Source organism: Salmo salar, chromosome 03, assembly GCF_965601325.2.
Source record: "Salmo salar chromosome 03, fSalSal1, whole genome shotgun sequence".
NCBI classification, from domain to species: Eukaryota; Metazoa; Chordata; class Actinopteri; order Salmoniformes; family Salmonidae; genus Salmo; species Salmo salar.
In genome coordinates this window covers 31,740,966-31,760,410 of record NC_138293.1, presented here as the reverse complement: position 1 = coordinate 31,760,410, position 19,445 = coordinate 31,740,966, and the positions used below count along the sequence as shown (strand labels likewise).

Genomic DNA, 19,445 nt, shown 5'->3' with positions numbered 1-19,445 from the left:
GAGAGAGACTGGCGTTAGATAGAGAGAGAGATTTACATTTGGCAATGCTTCCCATGCCAATAAAGCCCTTTGAATTGAATTGAGAGAGAGCAAGAAAAACTGACCGTGCTGGGAGCTCAGTAACGAGGTTGTGGCTAATGTCCAGAACTTCTAGTTTCTTAATCTCACACAGCCACTCTGGGACGGCCTCCATACGATTCCTACAGAGAGAGAGAGGGGGAGAGGTCAGGTTTGAAGAGGCTTTGTGAGTATGCTACGTTTTAGAGTGTCCGTAAAGTATTTTCTGCAATGTTGAGTGTTGAAGGGAAGTTGTTGGCCTCACCTGGAGATGTCCATGTAGGTGAGCGTGGAGGGCACTGGGCTGACCTCCAGCTCCCGTAGCTCTATAGAAAAGAACACATTAGGGAGCATTAAACCACCGACGGGGTGTGACGTGACGAATGGAAGCAGACGCTGTAGCTAGCTGGTGACAGAGACTGAGAATGACACTGGCAATAGAGGAGGAATTCCAGACGCAGTAGGCTCTCCCCACGTCCGTTTGCGATATTACAACAACAAAGACGTTACTTCTAACAGAGAATGCTGTTTTTTCGCCCTGCACGTGCAATAGAACAGCAGTTATATTTCTTTACGACGACGCTGGATGCTCATTTCCTCAAAACAAAAAGAATAACCAATTCACCCGGGGCGGCAAGTGGCATTTGTTTCACCTATCGCCAATCTCAGCCTTAACCATTAGTGTGGAAAACGCAAAACTGACCCAAGATCAGCGTCTAGGGGCAACGTCACCCTCCTACATCCTTACAAGCACAGCAGGCATCGATGGACTCTAACTGGGGACGCGGACCCACCGTTGTTCTGTGCATAGACGGCCTTGAGCATGGAGCCCTTGACCTTGAGGGTGGCGATGTGGTTCCTCTCACAGTGGAGGACCTCCAGGCGTGGGAAGAGGGAAGCATCCAGCTCCTCCAGCCCGTTGTCACGCACATCCAGCTGGGTCACGTGTCTCAGCAGGTCTGGCTCGTCTGGAACCACCACCCGGATCTTATTCAGCCTGATGGCACAGAGGGCAGAGGTTAGAGGTCAAGCATAATTGGACAGTAGGCAGTATGGGCCGTAGCCTAATTAACCCTCATCAGATCAAGATCAATGTGTTTTTTTGGAGTTGTCAACTAAGGGGATTTTGAAATCTGATCTGATAAATCTGATTTTACTTGAAACGAACACATTGGTTCAATATCTACAATCCTTCCCGAGTGGCACCGCGGTCTAAGGCACTGTATCTAAGCGCAAGAGGCAACACTACAGTCCCTGGTTCGAATCCAGGCTGAATCACATCCAGCCGTGATTGGGAGTCCCGTCGGGCGGCGCACGGGTTTGGCCGGTGCAGGCCGTCATTGTAAATAAGAATTTGTTCTTAACTGACTTGCCTAGTTAAATAAAGGTTCAATACATAAAAAATGAAATAAGAGATGGTCTGATATCTCATAATTGTGACCAAATAAATGTACTGAGGTCTCCTCTGCTATACTTGAAATCTGATCTCAACGGACCCGTCTCTGTGTATGCCCCATCGGGGTTACTCAGTAACAGCTTGACGTGCCAAATGACCTGACACTCAACACATTTCTACATATTTTTTGTAAAAGACTGGATAAATCCGCACCGGCCGACAACAAAGAACAGACCACACCATATTCATCTCTAGCTACAATCACATGTGATCTTTGGTCCTGGGCTTGACAACACGACACAGAGGCACTTCAGTGAACGTCCCATCGTCGTGACAGGAGTGAAGTATTAACTAGACAAATAATGCTAAGTCACCCAAAGCCTGCTCTTTCCCAAGCAGGGAGGACATCGGTCTAGTAATGATTACGGGACTTTCCATGCTGATTCTCTGTTTAGCCTGGTTCTGTTCCATGCTGATTCTCTGTTTAGCCTGGTTCTGTTCCATGCTGATTCTCTGTTTAGCCTGGTTCTGTTCCATGCTGATTCTCTGTTTAGCCTGGTTCTGTTCCATGCTGACTCTCTGTTTAGCCTGGTTCTGTTCCATGCTGATTCTCTGTTTAGCCTGGTTCTGTTCCATGCTGATTCTCTGTTTAGCCTGGTTCTGTTCCATCTGATTCTTTGTTTAGCCTGGTTCTGTTCCATGCTGATTCTCTGTTTAGCCTGGTTCTGTTCCATGCTGATTCTCTGTTTAGCCTGGTTCTGTTCCATGCTGATTCTCTGTTTAGCCTGGTTCTGTTCCATGCTGATTCTCTGTTTAGCCTGGTTCTGTTCCATGCTGATTCTCTGTTTAGCCTGGTTCTGTTCCATGCTGATTCTCTGTTTAGCCTGGTTCTGTTCCATGCTGATTCTCTGTTTAGCCTGGTTCTGTTCCATGCTGATTCTCTGTTTAGCCTGGTTCTGTTCCATGCTGATTCTCTGTTTAGCCTGGTTCTGTTCCATGCTGATTCTCTGTTTAGCCTGGTTCTGTTCCATGCTGATTCTCTGTTTAGCCTGGTTCTGTTCCCTGCTGTTTCTCTGTTTAGCCTGGTTCTGTTCCATGCTGATTCTCTGTTTAGCCTGGTTCTGTTCCATGTTGACTGTCTGTTTAGCCTGGTTCTGTTCCATCTGACTGTCTATTTAGCCTGGTTCTGTTCCCTGCTGTTTCTCTGTTTAGCCTGGTTCTGTTCCATGCTGATTCTCTGTTTAGCCTGGTTCTGTTCCATGCTGATTCTCTGTTTAGCCTGGTTCTGTTCCATCTGACTGTCTATTTAGCCTGGTTCTGTTCCCTGCCGACTTTCTGTTCAGCCTGGTTCTGTTCCATACAGTTTAGTGTAGTTTCCTCTCACTGTTTGAATTTTGCAATCGAGAGACAAGTCCAGTCAAACGTGTCCGGCCGACAACACCAACGTGTCTACACATGCACTGGATTATAAACATTCTGCGATTGAATGTTTCCCACCAGGTGTTTAGACGTGATTACGGCTAGGTGTAGGTGTGTTCAGATCATAAGAATGGACAAAACACGCATGGTGTTCATTTGGTGAACGAGTTGCATGCATCTGCCATTACTGTACATGCAATGGGGACAAAACGGGACACCCAATGTTTTGGCCTGGGTGCAAAACTTGACGTCTGCTTGTTATGAGGATACTCTGACTGGACTGAGCTGTAGATAGGATCTGAATCGAGCTTGTCTGCCCGTTTCTCTGTCTGTCTGTCCGTCCGTCCGTCTAGCTATCTGTCTATCTGCGTACCGTAGGTCGACGTGTTTGACCCGGAGCAGTCTGAAGCTCTGCAGCACCAGCGTGTCCAGGCTGTTGCCGGCCATACACAGCCTCTCCATGGACGCCAGACGCTCTAACACCTGGGGCACGTGGGTAAACTGGTTGAAGGACAGGCCCAGGTAGCCCAGTCTCTGGAGTGAGCCCAGCTCACTAGGTAACTCACTCAGACAGTTACCGTCTAGGAGAAACGTCTGCAGGCTAGAGAAAGAGAGAGAGAGAGAGAGAGAGAGAGAGAGAGAGAGAGAGAGAGAGAGAGAGAGAGAGAGCATGACGTGAGAAGACAGCATTTTAACTTTGTGTGAAAAAACACGCTGACATTTCTCTGTTATTTTAAGAACCCCTGTCTAATGTGTGGTGATCAGGTACAATCAAAAGAGCTACATTAAAACAGCCGAGTCCCCTTTTCCAACGATGTTATTCTCCACGTTCTGACACTAAGGTCTTTCTCTCTACCACCAGGAGGTGGCAGTAGTAGCATTGAGGCTCGGCGGGGCATACTGAGGAATTCACAGGCTGCATTCCAGATCCTTCCATTAGACGAGAGGAGCTCAGCTACTACAGCTGAGAGGAAGCAGACACCACCTCATCACAGTTTCTCTCTCCTGTCCTAAAGTATCACCCCACGTGAACTACTGGCAGTTGTCCTGTCAGTTCAGTCTGCATTCACTTCAGGTTACCGTCAGACCGCCAGACAATCATCTGAAATATGAAACATGTTTAATATATCTATGGTATTTCTTTAACCTATCCAACTGTCTCCTGTGTCTGGAGGAGATGGATAGAAACTAACACTAACCACTGATACTTCATGTTGAAGGTTAGGGTCGCGGGTGAGGTCATCTGATCCTAGAACTGTGGTTAAGAGCAACCTCTCTGTGCCTCTCTATATGCCCATTGACCCCTTGCACGCATCCCAAATGGCACCCTATTTCCTATGACGTGCACTACTTTTGACCAGAGCCTCTGGGGGGAAAATGTAGTACACGATACAGGGAATAGAGCCCAACAGTGGTGGTGTCATAATACCCATAAAACCTAGCGGTCAAAGGGGATTTTGGAAACACTTCAAATAAGGGCTGCGTTTCATGTAGGCTTACCCTTTATAGGAAAAATGAATGGTGGAAAAACGATCGGAACCAATTCCCTGTTTGACCGCTAGGTTTTATGGGTATCATCACTCATACTGTGGTACTCTATAGGGTGCCATTGACCCCGAGACACTTTCGGGTTCTTACTTGGTCATGGATCCCACAGCTTGGCCCACGTTGGTCAGGAAGTTACAGCTGAGGTTGACCTCGGTGAGGGTGGGGATGTCACAGATGGCCACGGGGAACTGACCCAGCTGGTTATTAGATAGGTTGAGGCTGCGCAGACGAGAGAACCTGGCAGAGAGAGGGAGAAGAGGGAGCAGAGAGAGAGAGAGGTTGTGAGTAGTATATATAAGCAATAAGGCCCGAGGAGATGTGGTATATGGCCAATATACCACGACTAAGGGCTGTTCTTAGGCATCATGCAATATACCCTTAGCCGCCGTGGTAAATTGGTAAACCCCAGAGGAGCCTTATTGCTATTATAAACTGGTTACCAATGTAATTAGAGCACCAAAAATAAAAATTTTGTCATACCCATTGGTATACGGTCTGATATACCACGGGCTTTCAGCCAACCAGCATTCAGGGCTGGAACCAGCCAATTTATAATAAGTATTATGTAGCTTGTTGGTTCAACAGTGGTGTGCTGCTGTGCACAGGTAACCACACGCTTATACGAGTAACTGCACTCTGTTAGAATGCTCCCAAAGTTTAAAACAAGCGTCAAAACACTATGGGACTTTCTCTGACCTTTTCCGTTCCTCTGTCATACTGTGGTAAAATGTTAACTATCACACATCTGTGATATTGTGGAGTTAGCAAAGTCAGTGGTCTGACTCAATAGACAAAATGAAAATACAAATACATTGTCATGTAGAGGAAACAGGCAAGGTGTGTGTTGTCAGTAGCAACACCAGAGGCTAGTGGCATTTGGCTTTGTGTCCTATGGTTCAGCAGTGACCTTCAGGCAAGTCACCCTTACAGGGGAAAGGGGACAGGAGAGAGAGGGGATGGCACACGGCCCCACCACTCCTGGGCCGATTGCCATGTTCGCATCAAAGCTGACGCTCACAAACAAGTCTGCTGCCTTTTAGTCTGGCAATGCTTTGAATCGATCACACGCACGCAGCCAGCCCAGCCAGCCCCTCCATCATGTGTTATTAGAAAAAGGGAAGCTAGATGACAGGGCTATTAATTTGCAAGGCCATTTAATTCCAGCTGAGGGAGGGAGGGAGGCGTCCTCCTGGAGGAGCTGAACGAGACAAGGAGGCCGGGACAACCCTGTGCTCCTGTAGATCACCAGCTCAAATCTGCTGACTAACACCACACATACCCCCCCCCCCCCCCCTCTGTCTTTCTCTCCCCCCGATTAGCCAGATTAGCTCTAGAGAGTGATGTGCCAATCAAATATGGGTAATCAGGTGTGTAAGATACTAGCCCCTCCCCTAATCCCATAATGCAATGCTCTATTACAAAGGTCATCACACAGGGAGGGGCTGGATCTGGTTCCGTGCATATGTTTAAACCTTTGACCCCGTGCATTATCATATTTATAATGCTGACTAAAAGTTATGAAGGACGAGAGAGAGAGAGAGAGAGAGAGAAAAAGAGGGAGGTAGGGAGGGGGAGAAAGAGAGGAGGGACACCACTGGGAAAAATACTAAATAGTCAGATGCCATGATGTGACGGAAACCCAGTGTTTATAGGGAAACAAAAAGGGAGACAAACCAGGTTTCCATCCAACCTTTTTATGTGAGTAAAGTACATGTCAGATATAAAATGTCACAACAGGCCTGATGAAAACAGAACGTTTGTCCGTAAACTTTCAAAATGTCGGCAAAACAAAATACGCTAGACAAGGTGGGATCTTTTTGTGTCGGTAAAAATGAATTATGCGAGAAATGGTGGTGGAAACGCCTTTATGGGCAAATACTGATATCGTTGCAATCATATTGAAGTAAACTTAGAGTCACGCAATGATATGTTGTGTGGTCCTCCCACTACGACGCGGGAAAGCCACGCCGTTTATTAGGCTACAGATTCTATAAATTGAGATGAACTTCACAGGGTGGTGAAAGCGCAGGGTGATGAGCTTGATGCTCCTTTCAATAAACATCAAGGGTCTAATTCTGGTGACATGCCGATCGATGCTTGGCTGACATTTGACAAATAAAACTAATCTTGCTCTTTTGTCCATAATAATCTCATCAGGTAGGCTATACCCACATTGTATCTGCCAGCTGTTGGCTAGAGGTACGTGCCAAGACCAGAGAAGGCACATTGTATTTCATTTATTTCACCTTTATTTAACCAGGTAAGCTAGTTGAGAACAAGATAAAGCAAAGCAGTGCGACACAGACAACAACACAGAGTTACACATGGAAAGTCTATACACAGTGTGTGCAAATGGCGTGAGGTAAGGCAATAAATAGGCCATAGTAGCGAAGTAATTACAATGTAGCAAATTAACACTGGCGTGATAGACGAGCAGATGGTGATGTGCAAGTAGAGATACTGGAGTGCAAAAGAGCAGAAAAGTAAATAAAAACAATATGGGGATGAGGTAGGTAGATTGGGTGGGCTATTTACAGATGGGCTATGTACAGCTGCAGCGATTGGTTAGCTGCTCAGATAGCTGACATTGACTATGTAACCCAACATTGTTTGTGACAATCAATCAATCAAATGTATTTTCAGCAGATGTTACAAAGTGCTTACACAGAAACCCAGCCTAAAACCCCAAACAGCAGGCAACGAAGATGTAGAAGCACGTGGGCTAGGAAAAACTCTCCAGAAAGGAAGGAACCTAGGAAGAAACCTAGAGAGGAACCAGGCTCTGAGGGGTGGTCGGTCCTCTTATGGCTGTGCCGGGTGGAGATTATAAGAGTACATGGCCATTAAGACCAGATCGTTCGTCAAGATGTTCAAACGTTCCTAGATGACCAGCAGGGTCATATAATAATCACAGTGGTTGTAGAGGGTGCAACAGGTCAGCACCTCAGGAATAAATGTGTAGAGTTGAAAATGCGATGGAAACCCATTTAACTTGTAGTTTGTATTCAATACATGTGAATGTCACTGCAAAAGTTATTTTGATGTGCACTACGTCATCACGCACAGCCTCTTCGATGGAAACATCTCTGGTGGGAAAACCTAGCTCCTCACACACTCTCTCAAGAAAAGTGTGTGTCTGAACACACACACAAACCTGAGCCAATACACATTGTGACATGCTCATAGACACAGTGAGAGCTGAGGAGTCTAGACCATGTTTTTTGTGTGCGTGTGTGTTTTCCCTCTCTCCCTCTCCATCTCTCTCTCTCTGTGACACTTTAAATATGAGTGACCCTACTAATGTAGGTCATACTCATTAGTACATTGTGAGTCTGATGCCCAGCAGGGACGCTCTGTAGCAATTAAACCCTCATACATAAACAACCTCCATATCACATCATATCCTTTTATCTCCAAACTAGCAGCTTTTCATCGGTCATGTCCGTCTTTTGAATTCAGATTATCCCCTGCATTAGCCAGGATATAGAATATGAAAAGGCCAAAGCCTCGTATAATGTTGACGGTCCTGGCACATATTCAGACAGGATCAGACAGGCACATGCACACACTACTCTAATCGGCAGTGATCAAGATTCTGTATGCCCTAATTCTGCCTTCAACCAGCCTCTCTGTCTGTCTCTCTCACACACACACACAACCCAATATTCTCTCTCACGCACACATACAATCCCCCACTCTCTCTCTCTCTCTCATCGTAGACTACAAGGACACTAATATACAGACACACTTGCACGTGCAGTTAAATGACAAATCATCTTCTAGATTTCTAAGACAGGCTGTGACAGGCGCGCACACACACACACACACACACACACACACACACACACACACACACACACACACACACACACACACACACACACACACACACACACACACACCACACACACACACACACACACACACACACACACACACACACACACACACACACACACACAGTGTACAGTACATCTTGGCTATGTGCTTTAATCTGGGGCCAGATGGTGCCCACTGAGCAGTACTGAGAGGGAGAGTGAGGGAGCCAGGCCATATTAAAAGCCTCCCTGCAGAGGCAGACAGGTCTGGGTTACCCTACTAGACTCCATCCACTCCGACTGTCCAGGTCAACTCAACTAGGCCCTGTCCTGTCCTGCCCATCCCAGCCCAGGCCAGCCTTACCCTGCCCAGCTCTGCTAGGCCTGGTCCTAAGCAGCTCAAGTCTGCAAAACCAAAGGCCACTGCCACTGCCTTGCCCACTAACTGACACTACCCCATTCATGCATCTTAAGCCCAGCACTATTCTGCCAAGTCCACTCCAATCTAGGCTAGTTCAGTCTAGTCTAGCCCAGTCCAGCTCCAGCCCTACCCTATTTGTGACCCAGTCCAACTCTTTACTAAGCCAACCAAGCCAAACCATGCCATGCTCAGATCTGTCCAGGCAGAGCAACTTAACCAGGCCAAGCCCACCCCAGCCTACCCCTTCTTGAGACCCAACCCATCCCTGAGTGCCCAATTCCCCTGGACCGTACCACCTACCTCTGTAGCTGGTGTAGACGGTGGTCTGTGGGGAGGAAGTTGTGTTTGAGGTTGAGATGGGTGAGGTCCTGGCTGTAGAAGAGGTTGGGAGGCAGCTGCTCCAGACTGCAGCAGGACAGGTCCACAGAGTTGATCCTCTGGGACACCATCTGATCCACCGGGGGAGGGGAGAGAAAGGGGAAACCTGGTGTCAAACATAATTATCCCGACTCCGCTGGGATGTGTGTGTGACTGGGGGGGTGATTGTGCATTTATGGGAGGATTGTGTGTGTGTGTGTGTGTGTGTGTGTGTGTGTGTGTGTGGCCTAGGGTGGTTATTAACAGGTCATCGATAGGTCAGGAGTCTTAAGATTAGAAAGGCAGGAAGTCAACCGTGAGTGAGACAGGACAGGACATAACAGACCACCTCATGTTATTTACTGTATCTCCCGTATATCTACTGTATATCTACTGTATATCTACTGTATATCTACTGTACATCTCCTGTACATCTCCAGTATATCTACTGTATATCTACTGAACACTTAGTCCAGTTCCACTATACTCTCCTTACTACTATACTCTCCTTACTATACACTCTCCTTACTATACACTCTCCTTACTATACACTCTCCTTACTATACACTCTCCTTACTATACACTCTCCTTACTACTTGTAATCTCCTTACTACTATCCTCTCCTTACTACTATCCTCTCCTTACTACTATAATCGCCTTACTACCTCTCCCTACTAGTCAACTCTCCTTACTACTATCCTCTCCTTACTACTATCCTCTCCTTACTACTATCCTCTCCTTACTACTATAATCGCCTTACTACTATACTCTCCCTACTAGTAAACTCTCCCTTACTACTAAACTCTCCCTTACTATACACTCTCCTTACTATACACTCTCCTTACTATACACTCTCCTTACTACTACACTCTCCTTACTACTATACTCTCCCTACTACTATCCTCTCCCTACTACTATCCTCTCCTTACTACTATCCTCTCCTTACTACTATCCTCTCCTTACTACTATCCTCTCCTTACTTACTATACTACTCCCTACTACTATCCTCTCCCTACTACTACACTCTCCTTACTACTATCACTCTCCTTACTACTATCACTCTCCTTACTACTATCCTCTCCCTACTACTATACTCTCCCTACTACTATCCTCTCCCTACTACTATACTCTCCTTACTACTATCACTCTCCTTACTACTATCCTCTCCTTACTACTATCCTCTCCCTACTACTATACTCTCCTTACTACTATACTCTCCTATCTACTAAACTCTCCCTATCTACTAAACTCTCCCTATCTACTAAACTCTCCGTACTACTAAACTCTCCTTACTACTATCCTCTCCCTACTACTATCCTCTCCCTACTACTAAACTCTCCTTACTACTATCCTCTCCTTACTACTATCCTCTCCCTACTACTATACTCTCCCTACTACTATACTCTCCTTACTACTATACTCTCCCTACTACTATACTCTCCCTACTACTATCCTCTCCTTACTACTATCCTCTCCTTACTACTATCCTCTCCTTACTACTAAACTCTCCTTATTACTAAACTATCCCTACTACTATACTCTCCTTACTATACACTCTCCTTACTATACACTCTCCTTACTACTATACTCTCCCTACTACTATACTCTCCCTACTACTATACTCTCCCTACTACTATACTCTCCCTACTACTATCCTCTCCCTACTACTATCCTCTCCCTACTACTATCCTCTCCTTACTACTATCCTCTCCTTACTACTATCCTCTCCCTACTACTATACTCTCCTTACTACTATACTCTCCTATCTACTAAACTCTCCTATCTACTAAACTCTCCTATCTACTAAACTCTCCGTACTACTAAACTCTCCTTACTACTATCCTCTCCTTACTACTATCCTCTCCTTACTACTAAACTCTCCTTACTACTATAATCACCTTACTATACTCTCCCTACTACTATACTCTCCTTACTACTATACTCTCCTTACTACTAAACTCTCCTTACTATACTCTCCCTACTACTATACTCTCCTTACTACTATACTCTCTGCTATACTCTCCATACTACTAAACTCTCCTTACTACTATACTCTCCATACTCTCCTTACTACTATACTCTCCTTACTACTACACTCTCCTTACTACTACACTCTCCTTACTACTACACTCTCCTTACTACTATACTCTACTGTACTCTCCAGTTACACTATACTCTCCTTATTATACCCCCTATTAAAGTGTTTCCCTACTCCAGTCCTCAAGTACCCCCAACAGCACACCTTGTAATCCTGGACAAACACACCTGATTCAACTCATTGAGGGCTTGATGATTAGTCGACAAGTTGAATCAGGTGTGTTTGTCCGGGGATTCTCAATAAAAATGTGTGGTGATGGGGTCAATCGAGCACTGGAGATGGGAAACACTGCTCTACTTTACTATCCTTACTGCTACATTCTCCTTACTATACTCTCGATTATACGCTCCAGTTCCACTATACTCTCCTTACTACTGTACTTTACAATACTTCCCTTACTGAACACGGTTAACTAGCTACTCTCCAGTCCGTGACTACTGCTCATGCCACTCCGCCTCCCAGTCCTACAGTAGGTTCTATTCTGAGTGTTCCCCTGGGCTTCCATGACACGCTCGTCCCTGATAATATTTATAAAATTGGTTTCCTGGCTTTGGCCTACTTCAGTTAGGATGAGAGAGAGGAGAGTGAGCATTTGTGTGAGTGAGTGAGCGTATGAGTGAGTGAATGAGTGAGAGAGAGAGAGAGAGCGAGAGAGCTACTGTTTCACCCCGAACTGTACTCCTCTGCATACACACACAAATACACACTGACGTACCTTGGCTGCGTGTCGGTGCCAGCGCAGGTGTTCTGTGAAGCTGTCAAAGCTGACGTAGTAGGTCTGGCTCTGGGACCCTGCTGAGCTGAACGCTAGGCAGTGGCTATGCTTCTTCACCTCCTCCACCTGTACACACACACACACACACACACACACACACACACACACACACACACACACACACACACACACACACACACACACACACACACACACACACACACACACACACCCACACACACACCCACACCCCCCCACGTTAGGCCAAGAGACAGCATTAACAAACACACACCTTCAGTTCACACCTCCAGGGGAAGTCACACATTCAAGATAACCATTGTCGGAAAACAAATCGCCAGTTAAGACACGACAACGACAACAGACACGCCTTCAGAGTCAGACAAACAAGATAAACAAACCTGTAGGGCTATTGACTGAACAAATATCGATTGCATACAGAAAACACACATACCTATAGAACAAAATAACACATACAGCATCCAGGGATTTTATTCAGTACACAAGACAGTCCCCGTTTTTAAAATGGCTTCCATGTTACGGGCCATGGTCATTTTGGTGATGTCATTCAGATGTTCGTATTAAAACGGCCTCAGGCTGCAATTTCCCGTCAAGCGTAAACATAGACATACACGAACACGCATATACAGTTATGAACGCACGCTGCGGAGATGAATGGGAACCTAGAGATCTAGAGCTCGTGTCTTGACATGACATGATATTTGAGCTGTGGTTGCGGTGGGATGTGGGGAGTCACAGTCCTTTATATGGCTAGATATAGTATGTGGCAGGCTGATAGAAAGACCCTTTCAGGAGGGCCCTTAGGGCTTATTCAATAGGCCTATCTGTCCTTCCCTGCTGCAGATACACAGCCATAAAGCCATAAAGGGATAATAGTCATTAACCAAAGGCTCCCTCCCTAACTTCCTTTTTTTTGGAATGTGAAATCCCAAGCCAGAAAATGTATTCGTGAGGATCCTGCCTAAACTAGGCAGATCCACGATAAGACTTTTAAATTAGAGGACAAAGTGAATAAAGGCCAAACAATCCATTTAGGGTATAGAGTACTTGATGTGGAGAAAGCAGATACAAAATAAGGATGTTGGAAGATTAAACATGGATTTGCAACGATGACTTATTGGCCCTTCACCAGGACTCTGTCACAGAGTTGATTAAAGACTGTTGATTTGATTTTGACTATTGATTTAGCTCTGTGATTACACACTGATTAGACGGAGTCAAGAATGAAGACACATGGAAATGGAAAGCTGGTGATGTAAGAGTAAAGTAAGGTTTGTGGATGCCACATTGGTGTCATAGAATTAGAATGAACTTTGTGATTTTACTTCCTGGCGTGGCTACTCTCAATATGGCTGCCAGTCCACCCAGTCACAGAACATTGTCAGTAGTGGCAGTAACAGCAGTCCTGTGTCTTACTGTACCTTTCCTCCGATGAGGGGCAGGATGTGCATCTTGCCCGTGTGGCTGTCTTTGACGGAGGAGACAATGAGGCAGGTGCCACAAAGGATCACCTGGCGTCTGGTCCAGCGGTTGACTGGCAGCTGGAGTTTCCCTTTGCGGACATTATACGTCCCCGACAGTTGCACGCGTTCCGAGCTCTCGATGCTGTGGGGCTTTCCTGGAACACACACAAGGAGAGGGAGTTAACATCGTTAGAATCCAGCTAACTCAACACACAGAAGAGAAGGAGCGAGAGTTAGCATACAGCTAACTCAACACACAGAAGAGAAGGAGCGAGAGTTAGCATACAGCTAACTCAACACACAGAGGAGAGGGAGCGAGAGTTAGCATAGTTAGCATTCAGCTAACTCAACACACAGAGGAGGGAGCAAGAGTTAGAATAGTTAGCATTCAGCTAACTCAACACACAGAGGAGAGGGAGCTAGAGTTAGCATAGTTAGCATTCAGCTAACTCAACACAGGGCCAGTAGCACAGAGACCTGTATACTGGCCCTGAATCTATCTAACTCAAAGCTAATCAAGTGACATAGTAATTATGATTTACTATAAAGCAAATAATGATAATTTTGTTTATTTACATACTGTACATACAGTATATTGTCAACCCTGAGAGATATGAATAGTTAAATAGCGTAGCAGCCTAGCGCTCAGCACCCAGTCAAATCAATGCTGTGTTAGCATAAGCGCTAAAAACAGTCACAGTCAGCACTGATGCCGCACTCTGTTAGCATACGGCGCTGAATAGCTTTTAGCATAGCATTAAACACAACAGTGATAGTCAGATAATAGATCGGATGATGCCAGGTGCTGTCCACTAATTCAACACTAATTTCTTAAGTCATTCTTTGAGCTGTCTTTATTCCCTTCACCTATCGGTTCATCTCCTCTGTGACGTGTTCCCTCGTTCTCTCCGTTACCCTGCCAAATGGCTTATTTATCAAGTTGTTCTGTCAATCAGTCTGCCCATCTGTCTTTTCTGTCTCTCCAAAACATCCACCTGCTCTCCGTCTTGCAAACTGGCCTGCCAACTCTCTCTCTCTCAACCTCTCTCGCATTCTTCTCCACTTGCATGTGCCTCTCTGTTCTTTTCCTATCTATCTATCTATCTATCTATCTATCTATCTATCTATGAACAGAATCTCTGCCGACCTGTACACTTGTCTTTTATTATTCATGTCTCCACCATGTGTGCTAGGCCAAGACGCTAGGCCAAAGCATCTGATGTAGAATGGACACGACCCCAGGCCATAGAAAATGACTCACATATTACTGTAAACAACAGTAAATCACTCCTACCCTCTACATCTCTTCCATCCACTCCACACTGGGTTTATGAGGGAGAAGGAGCTGCTGCCGGTAGTGTAGTAGGGTAGGGTAAGTACACATGCGGACAGAAAACAACCCCAGGTCAGAGAGATACAGGTAACTTCCAAAATAATGGAAACACTTGAGTAAATGAGGTATACATTTTTTTTTTTTTTAAATACAAAGTATATTGAAAGCAGGTGCTTCCACACAGTTGTGTGCAATTAACATCCCATCATGCTTAGGGTCATGTATAAAAATACCCAGTTGCTACCTTGGCTAGAAGAGATCTCACCCACTGGGCACATACTTTTGATTTACATGGTTGAGTTGTTAACTAACCGTGAGTTAATTAAGCAATTAACATCCCATCATGCTTAGGGTCATGTATAAACATGCTGGGGTAGGCCATTATTTTGGCTACCATGGCTATGCTCCCATAGGAGAGGGTACGAGTGGTCACTGAAGGGTTTGATGAGCATGAAAACGATGTAAACCATATGCCATGGCCGTCTCAGTCACCAGATCTCAACCCAAATGAACACTTACGGGAGATTCTGGAGTGGTGCCCGAGACAGCGTTTTCCACCACCATCAACAAAACACCAAATTATGGAATTTCTTGTGGAAGAATGGTGTCCATCGCTGCGATAGTTCCAGACACTTGTAGAATCTGTGCCAAGGTGCATTGAAGCTGTTCTGGCGGCCCAACACCGCATTAAGACACTTTATGTCGGCGTTTACCTTATTTCGCCAGTTACGTAACCCACTGTAAACCACTCCTCCATCTCGCCCATCCACTCCAATCCAGACAGGGATAGAGAGAGCTGGTGGGGTAGTACTATGGGGTAAGTGCTAAGTACCAGGACAAGCTCTTACAGCTCTGAATAATTCAACACAGGTCTCTTACACGCTGACGGTTAGACTAACACGAGAGAATGCTGTATGACACATGGCCCAGGGCTAACGCTTTTAGCGTCGCTTTAAAACTCCCCCAACTGGAGAACACTACACACAAGTTACCTACTCTATTGTAGGGAGCTTACAACCTAGCGACATCCTCATAAGGTTCAGATCTCTTGGCGTAATGGCTAAGGTGTAGGGTTGACAGTTGCAAGGTCCCAGGTTCAAGCCCCGGTCAGGACCAATGTACCCTCAAAAGATTATCGCCACTGAGCAAGTTTCAGGTCACTTTGAGCTCAAAGTGTGGTGTTCAATGTAGGCCTACATTCCATGAGACTTGTGGATAAAAACATGCATGGCTTGACATGAACCTGTTTAGCCACTTGTCTTTCAGATAAGGTGACTGAAAATGTTGTTGTGTTGTTTGACGCAAGAAACCACTTCCCATACCATTATTACAGAGAATCAGACAAATTATGCTACACTCTGCCTATTGGCTACTTAGCTTATTCAAGCCTGCCTCAAAATACAACACTGCCTCATTAAGACAAAAAAAATCTCTTTACTTGACTCTTTTCAAAGATGACTAGAAATGTACACGTTTTGTACTCTTGTAGGAAGAAATCACTCCCCTATTGCTGACTACAAAGGATCTATAACTGGGCTAATAATTCACTAACTAGCAAAGGATATTAACAAAATGTTTACACGTGGCTACATGCAGCTCTCACTTTGATCTCAAACCAAGCGCATCTACTCACGACCGCTCATGCTGTAAACACAGTCCAGTTCAAAGTAAATTGCACAGATCCATATATGCCAATGGTCTATTTGCATATAGGCCTACTACAGCTCTGATTGTTTATGTGACACCGGTCTGTGTAAAGTACGGCTGAGTAGTGCGTGTCAATGCACTTGGCAGCAGCTAATGGGGATCCATAATAAATACAATATAGAATCCTACTCCGACGCGTTCTACCTACAACAAAATCTCTTGCATAGTTCGTTTTGTTTCGGTATGTTGCATTGAAAGTGGCTAATATTGCTTTGATTCGATCACAATTGCCACAGTAAAGGGAAACGTTGATATTGTTTACAGGGAAAACTGTAGAACAATGGTCACCAACCTTTTCTGAGTCAAGATCACTTTGAGTCAAAATGCAAGCCGAGATCTACTGCTCAGAATTTTGTTTTTACATGACTTAAAAAAAACATAAGCCTATGCAACATTAACCAATTAAAAACAGTACTGTAGCAAGGAGGTTTGTGCAGTAAGCTAAATCCCCAATACATTATCACCGCAAAATGGCTTTGCTTGAATTGCCCTGCCAATGAAAGCATTGTTGTTTGGGCCATTTAAAATATATATAGATATTTATTTTTAAATGAGGAAGGCACCGGTAATGATTGAGCATATATTTAAATAATGTGCTTTTTATTTATTGTTTACTGTGCAGATGGTGCTTGCATCTGATGGTCAGTCTCAGCAGAGGGAGAGAGCAGCAGACTGAGGGTCCACCTCTCAACATCCCTTATGATGTTCTTCCACTGACACTGACCAAAAAGGGACATCGTCTTACAGCTAATGGCGAAACTCGAGTCGCACTGCATTATTTCTGCCTCATGCACAAATTCATGTTGCGACTCCTATGAACAGAGAAAGTGAAATATCTCTTGATATTAAAAAGACCCAAGCCGCTAATAATAACAACACAATCCTGTAGATACACTTTCCTACTCATGCATTACTGCCGCACTGCTTGTTGAAGCGCTGAGTGGAAATAGGAAGAACGCGCAGTTTATCGCTTATAAAAGTGTTGAATACAAAGTGTTGACGGTGCTGAGTGAGAACTTAAGCATGAACTCATCTCTTTGCTGTATTCGTTGACAGTCTCTCTCTAGTCGTGGTTTTAAAACGTTTAGAAATCTCACCGTATCAACTTTGCAGTATCTTTCTTTAATGGCTGCTACGTTACTGCAGACACGGTCGTCTGAGCCATCCGATTGGCCAGCGGTAGACCCGTATTGAACTTGATTTGCTCTCTGGGCCTGCTGGTAGGCAGAGTTTGTATCTTTAGACACATGCAATGGTTAAAAATGGCAACAGTTTGCCTACCTAGCCCCTTCTTCCACACAATATGTACCTGGCGCTTTCAGTCTGGTCCTAAAGCAACTGGGAACAGTGCTTGTGCCCGTTTCTAGCTCATGATACTGTGAAGTAGACTTGATATTGTCAGAGACTAGGGTTGAAAAATAAATTCACTAAGGAAGTGCTCATGTTCTGAAAAACAGACTCTGGGCCCAGGGCAAAGGGCTATATTTTAATATGAGCTACTCTGATCAGCACTTTTTTCCCTGCTGTATCATTACTATGCAGTGACCTTTGAGCCATGCTTGCTTTGGCCTCATTTTCACGCTGAAATCAAATCAATAACCGACTTTGCAAATGGACATCTGCCTGGTTAAATACTGAGCATGTGCAATGCAGTACCTTACCACATGGTCAGAAGTGAGACGCTACGACAGAGCTCAGACTACAGTACAACCCATTTCATTTTCATAATTGAGTTTGCGAGTCGGATGAGAAATTATTTGAACAGACAAGTTATTCACCAGCTTTTAGCCTCAATACGTCACACTGGCAATCTCACTATATCTTGGACTTTGTTGGAACACGTTCTCTCCCACACACACACACACACACCCTTCCACACGCATGCGCAGACACACACACCCAACCCCCGCCCTCACACACTGATTCAGTGACAGTGATAAACCTCCTCTATATGTGATTTGGGCTTTATTGTTCGCCTGTATGAGGACGGACCAAAACAGAAACAAACGTTTTAAAAAGGGGAACAATATGGAGTGGTGCAGTAGAAAGCCCTAATGATAACAGTGGGCCTAAAACAGCCTCTGTCTGCCCGGGTGTTGATTTGCCCTGGCGGCTCCTGTAGCTCTCCCTCCCCACCCAGTCACATGGACACAGTGGACCAGCCTGTGTGTAGACCAGACCACTACACCGTCTAGGTTAGTTCAATTGAAGGGGAAGAGTGGGTGGGTGGGGCTCCCACACGAGCATCCTGTTTACATCGGATCTACACAACCTCTTGACATCACAATGATAATATGGTTATGTAGTGGTCACTTTAAGTCTCATGCTGGAATCAAACCCACAACCCTGGTGGGGGCAAGAACCAGGCTACAGCCAACCGAGTCATCGGGACAAGGACTCTATTTGTTGTCCCAGGCCAGGAGTCTATTCAATTTAAAGGTTTGAGGATGGAAGCAATGCAGGGGATAGGGTTCGGGTCAAAAGGACACTATGGTCTTGGCTTGTTGTGTATGTGTGTGTGTTTGGAGAATGAGGTGCTTTCTTTACCTTGTGAGTGCTATGGAGAAAGGGACCTTTTTTAGTAAATTCGATTGGTGGATTCAAATAAAGTATTCAAAATATATATGTGTGTGAGTAGGGAGAGGCGTGTGTTTACTTTAGGGTGTTCACCACCTAGCGGTTTATCAAGATGTCTTCCTTCCCCAAGATCAGGAAAGGCCACGGTTTCCCCTCTCCGAGCCAACACACACACGCACGCAAAGAGGAACTGACTTCCAAACCCCACCAGCTCTGCTTGTTGACTAAAGAAAAACAACGGTGGTGGGGCGGACAGTGGTGCCGTTTCCCCTACTGCGGATTCCATCTTTAATAGAGTGTAAGGCCTTCCCCCGTGTGATAACTAGAGCACTTCCAGAACCACCTCTCCTCCTCGCTACACACGTGTAATCAGGCTGACCCCCCTAATGAAACAAGACACTGCAGCACACATACACTTCTACCACTGGGTCTGGGCTCGCCGTACCTCAGGGCTCTGACCAACATGACACACTGGGTCTGGGCTCGCCGTACCTCAG

General features: G+C 45.4%; 1 protein-coding gene across 1 annotated transcript in view; it reads right to left on the bottom strand.

The window, feature by feature from the left end:
* Positions 1 to 19,445, bottom strand: part of LOC106599727 (PH domain leucine-rich repeat protein phosphatase 1) — an 85,580-nt gene that overhangs the window by 13,616 nt on the left and 52,519 nt on the right. Inside the window, exons 2-9 of the mRNA XM_014191031.3 lie at positions 13,290 to 13,486; positions 11,830 to 11,955; positions 8,960 to 9,108; positions 4,511 to 4,657; positions 3,246 to 3,473; positions 852 to 1,054; positions 323 to 383; positions 105 to 200 (exon numbers count right to left, since the gene is read on the bottom strand). Coding sequence (XP_014046506.2) covers positions 105 to 200; positions 323 to 383; positions 852 to 1,054; positions 3,246 to 3,473; positions 4,511 to 4,657; positions 8,960 to 9,108; positions 11,830 to 11,955; positions 13,290 to 13,486 — 1,207 coding nt within the window. The remainder of the gene's footprint in view (positions 1 to 104; positions 201 to 322; positions 384 to 851; positions 1,055 to 3,245; positions 3,474 to 4,510; positions 4,658 to 8,959; positions 9,109 to 11,829; positions 11,956 to 13,289; positions 13,487 to 19,445) is intronic.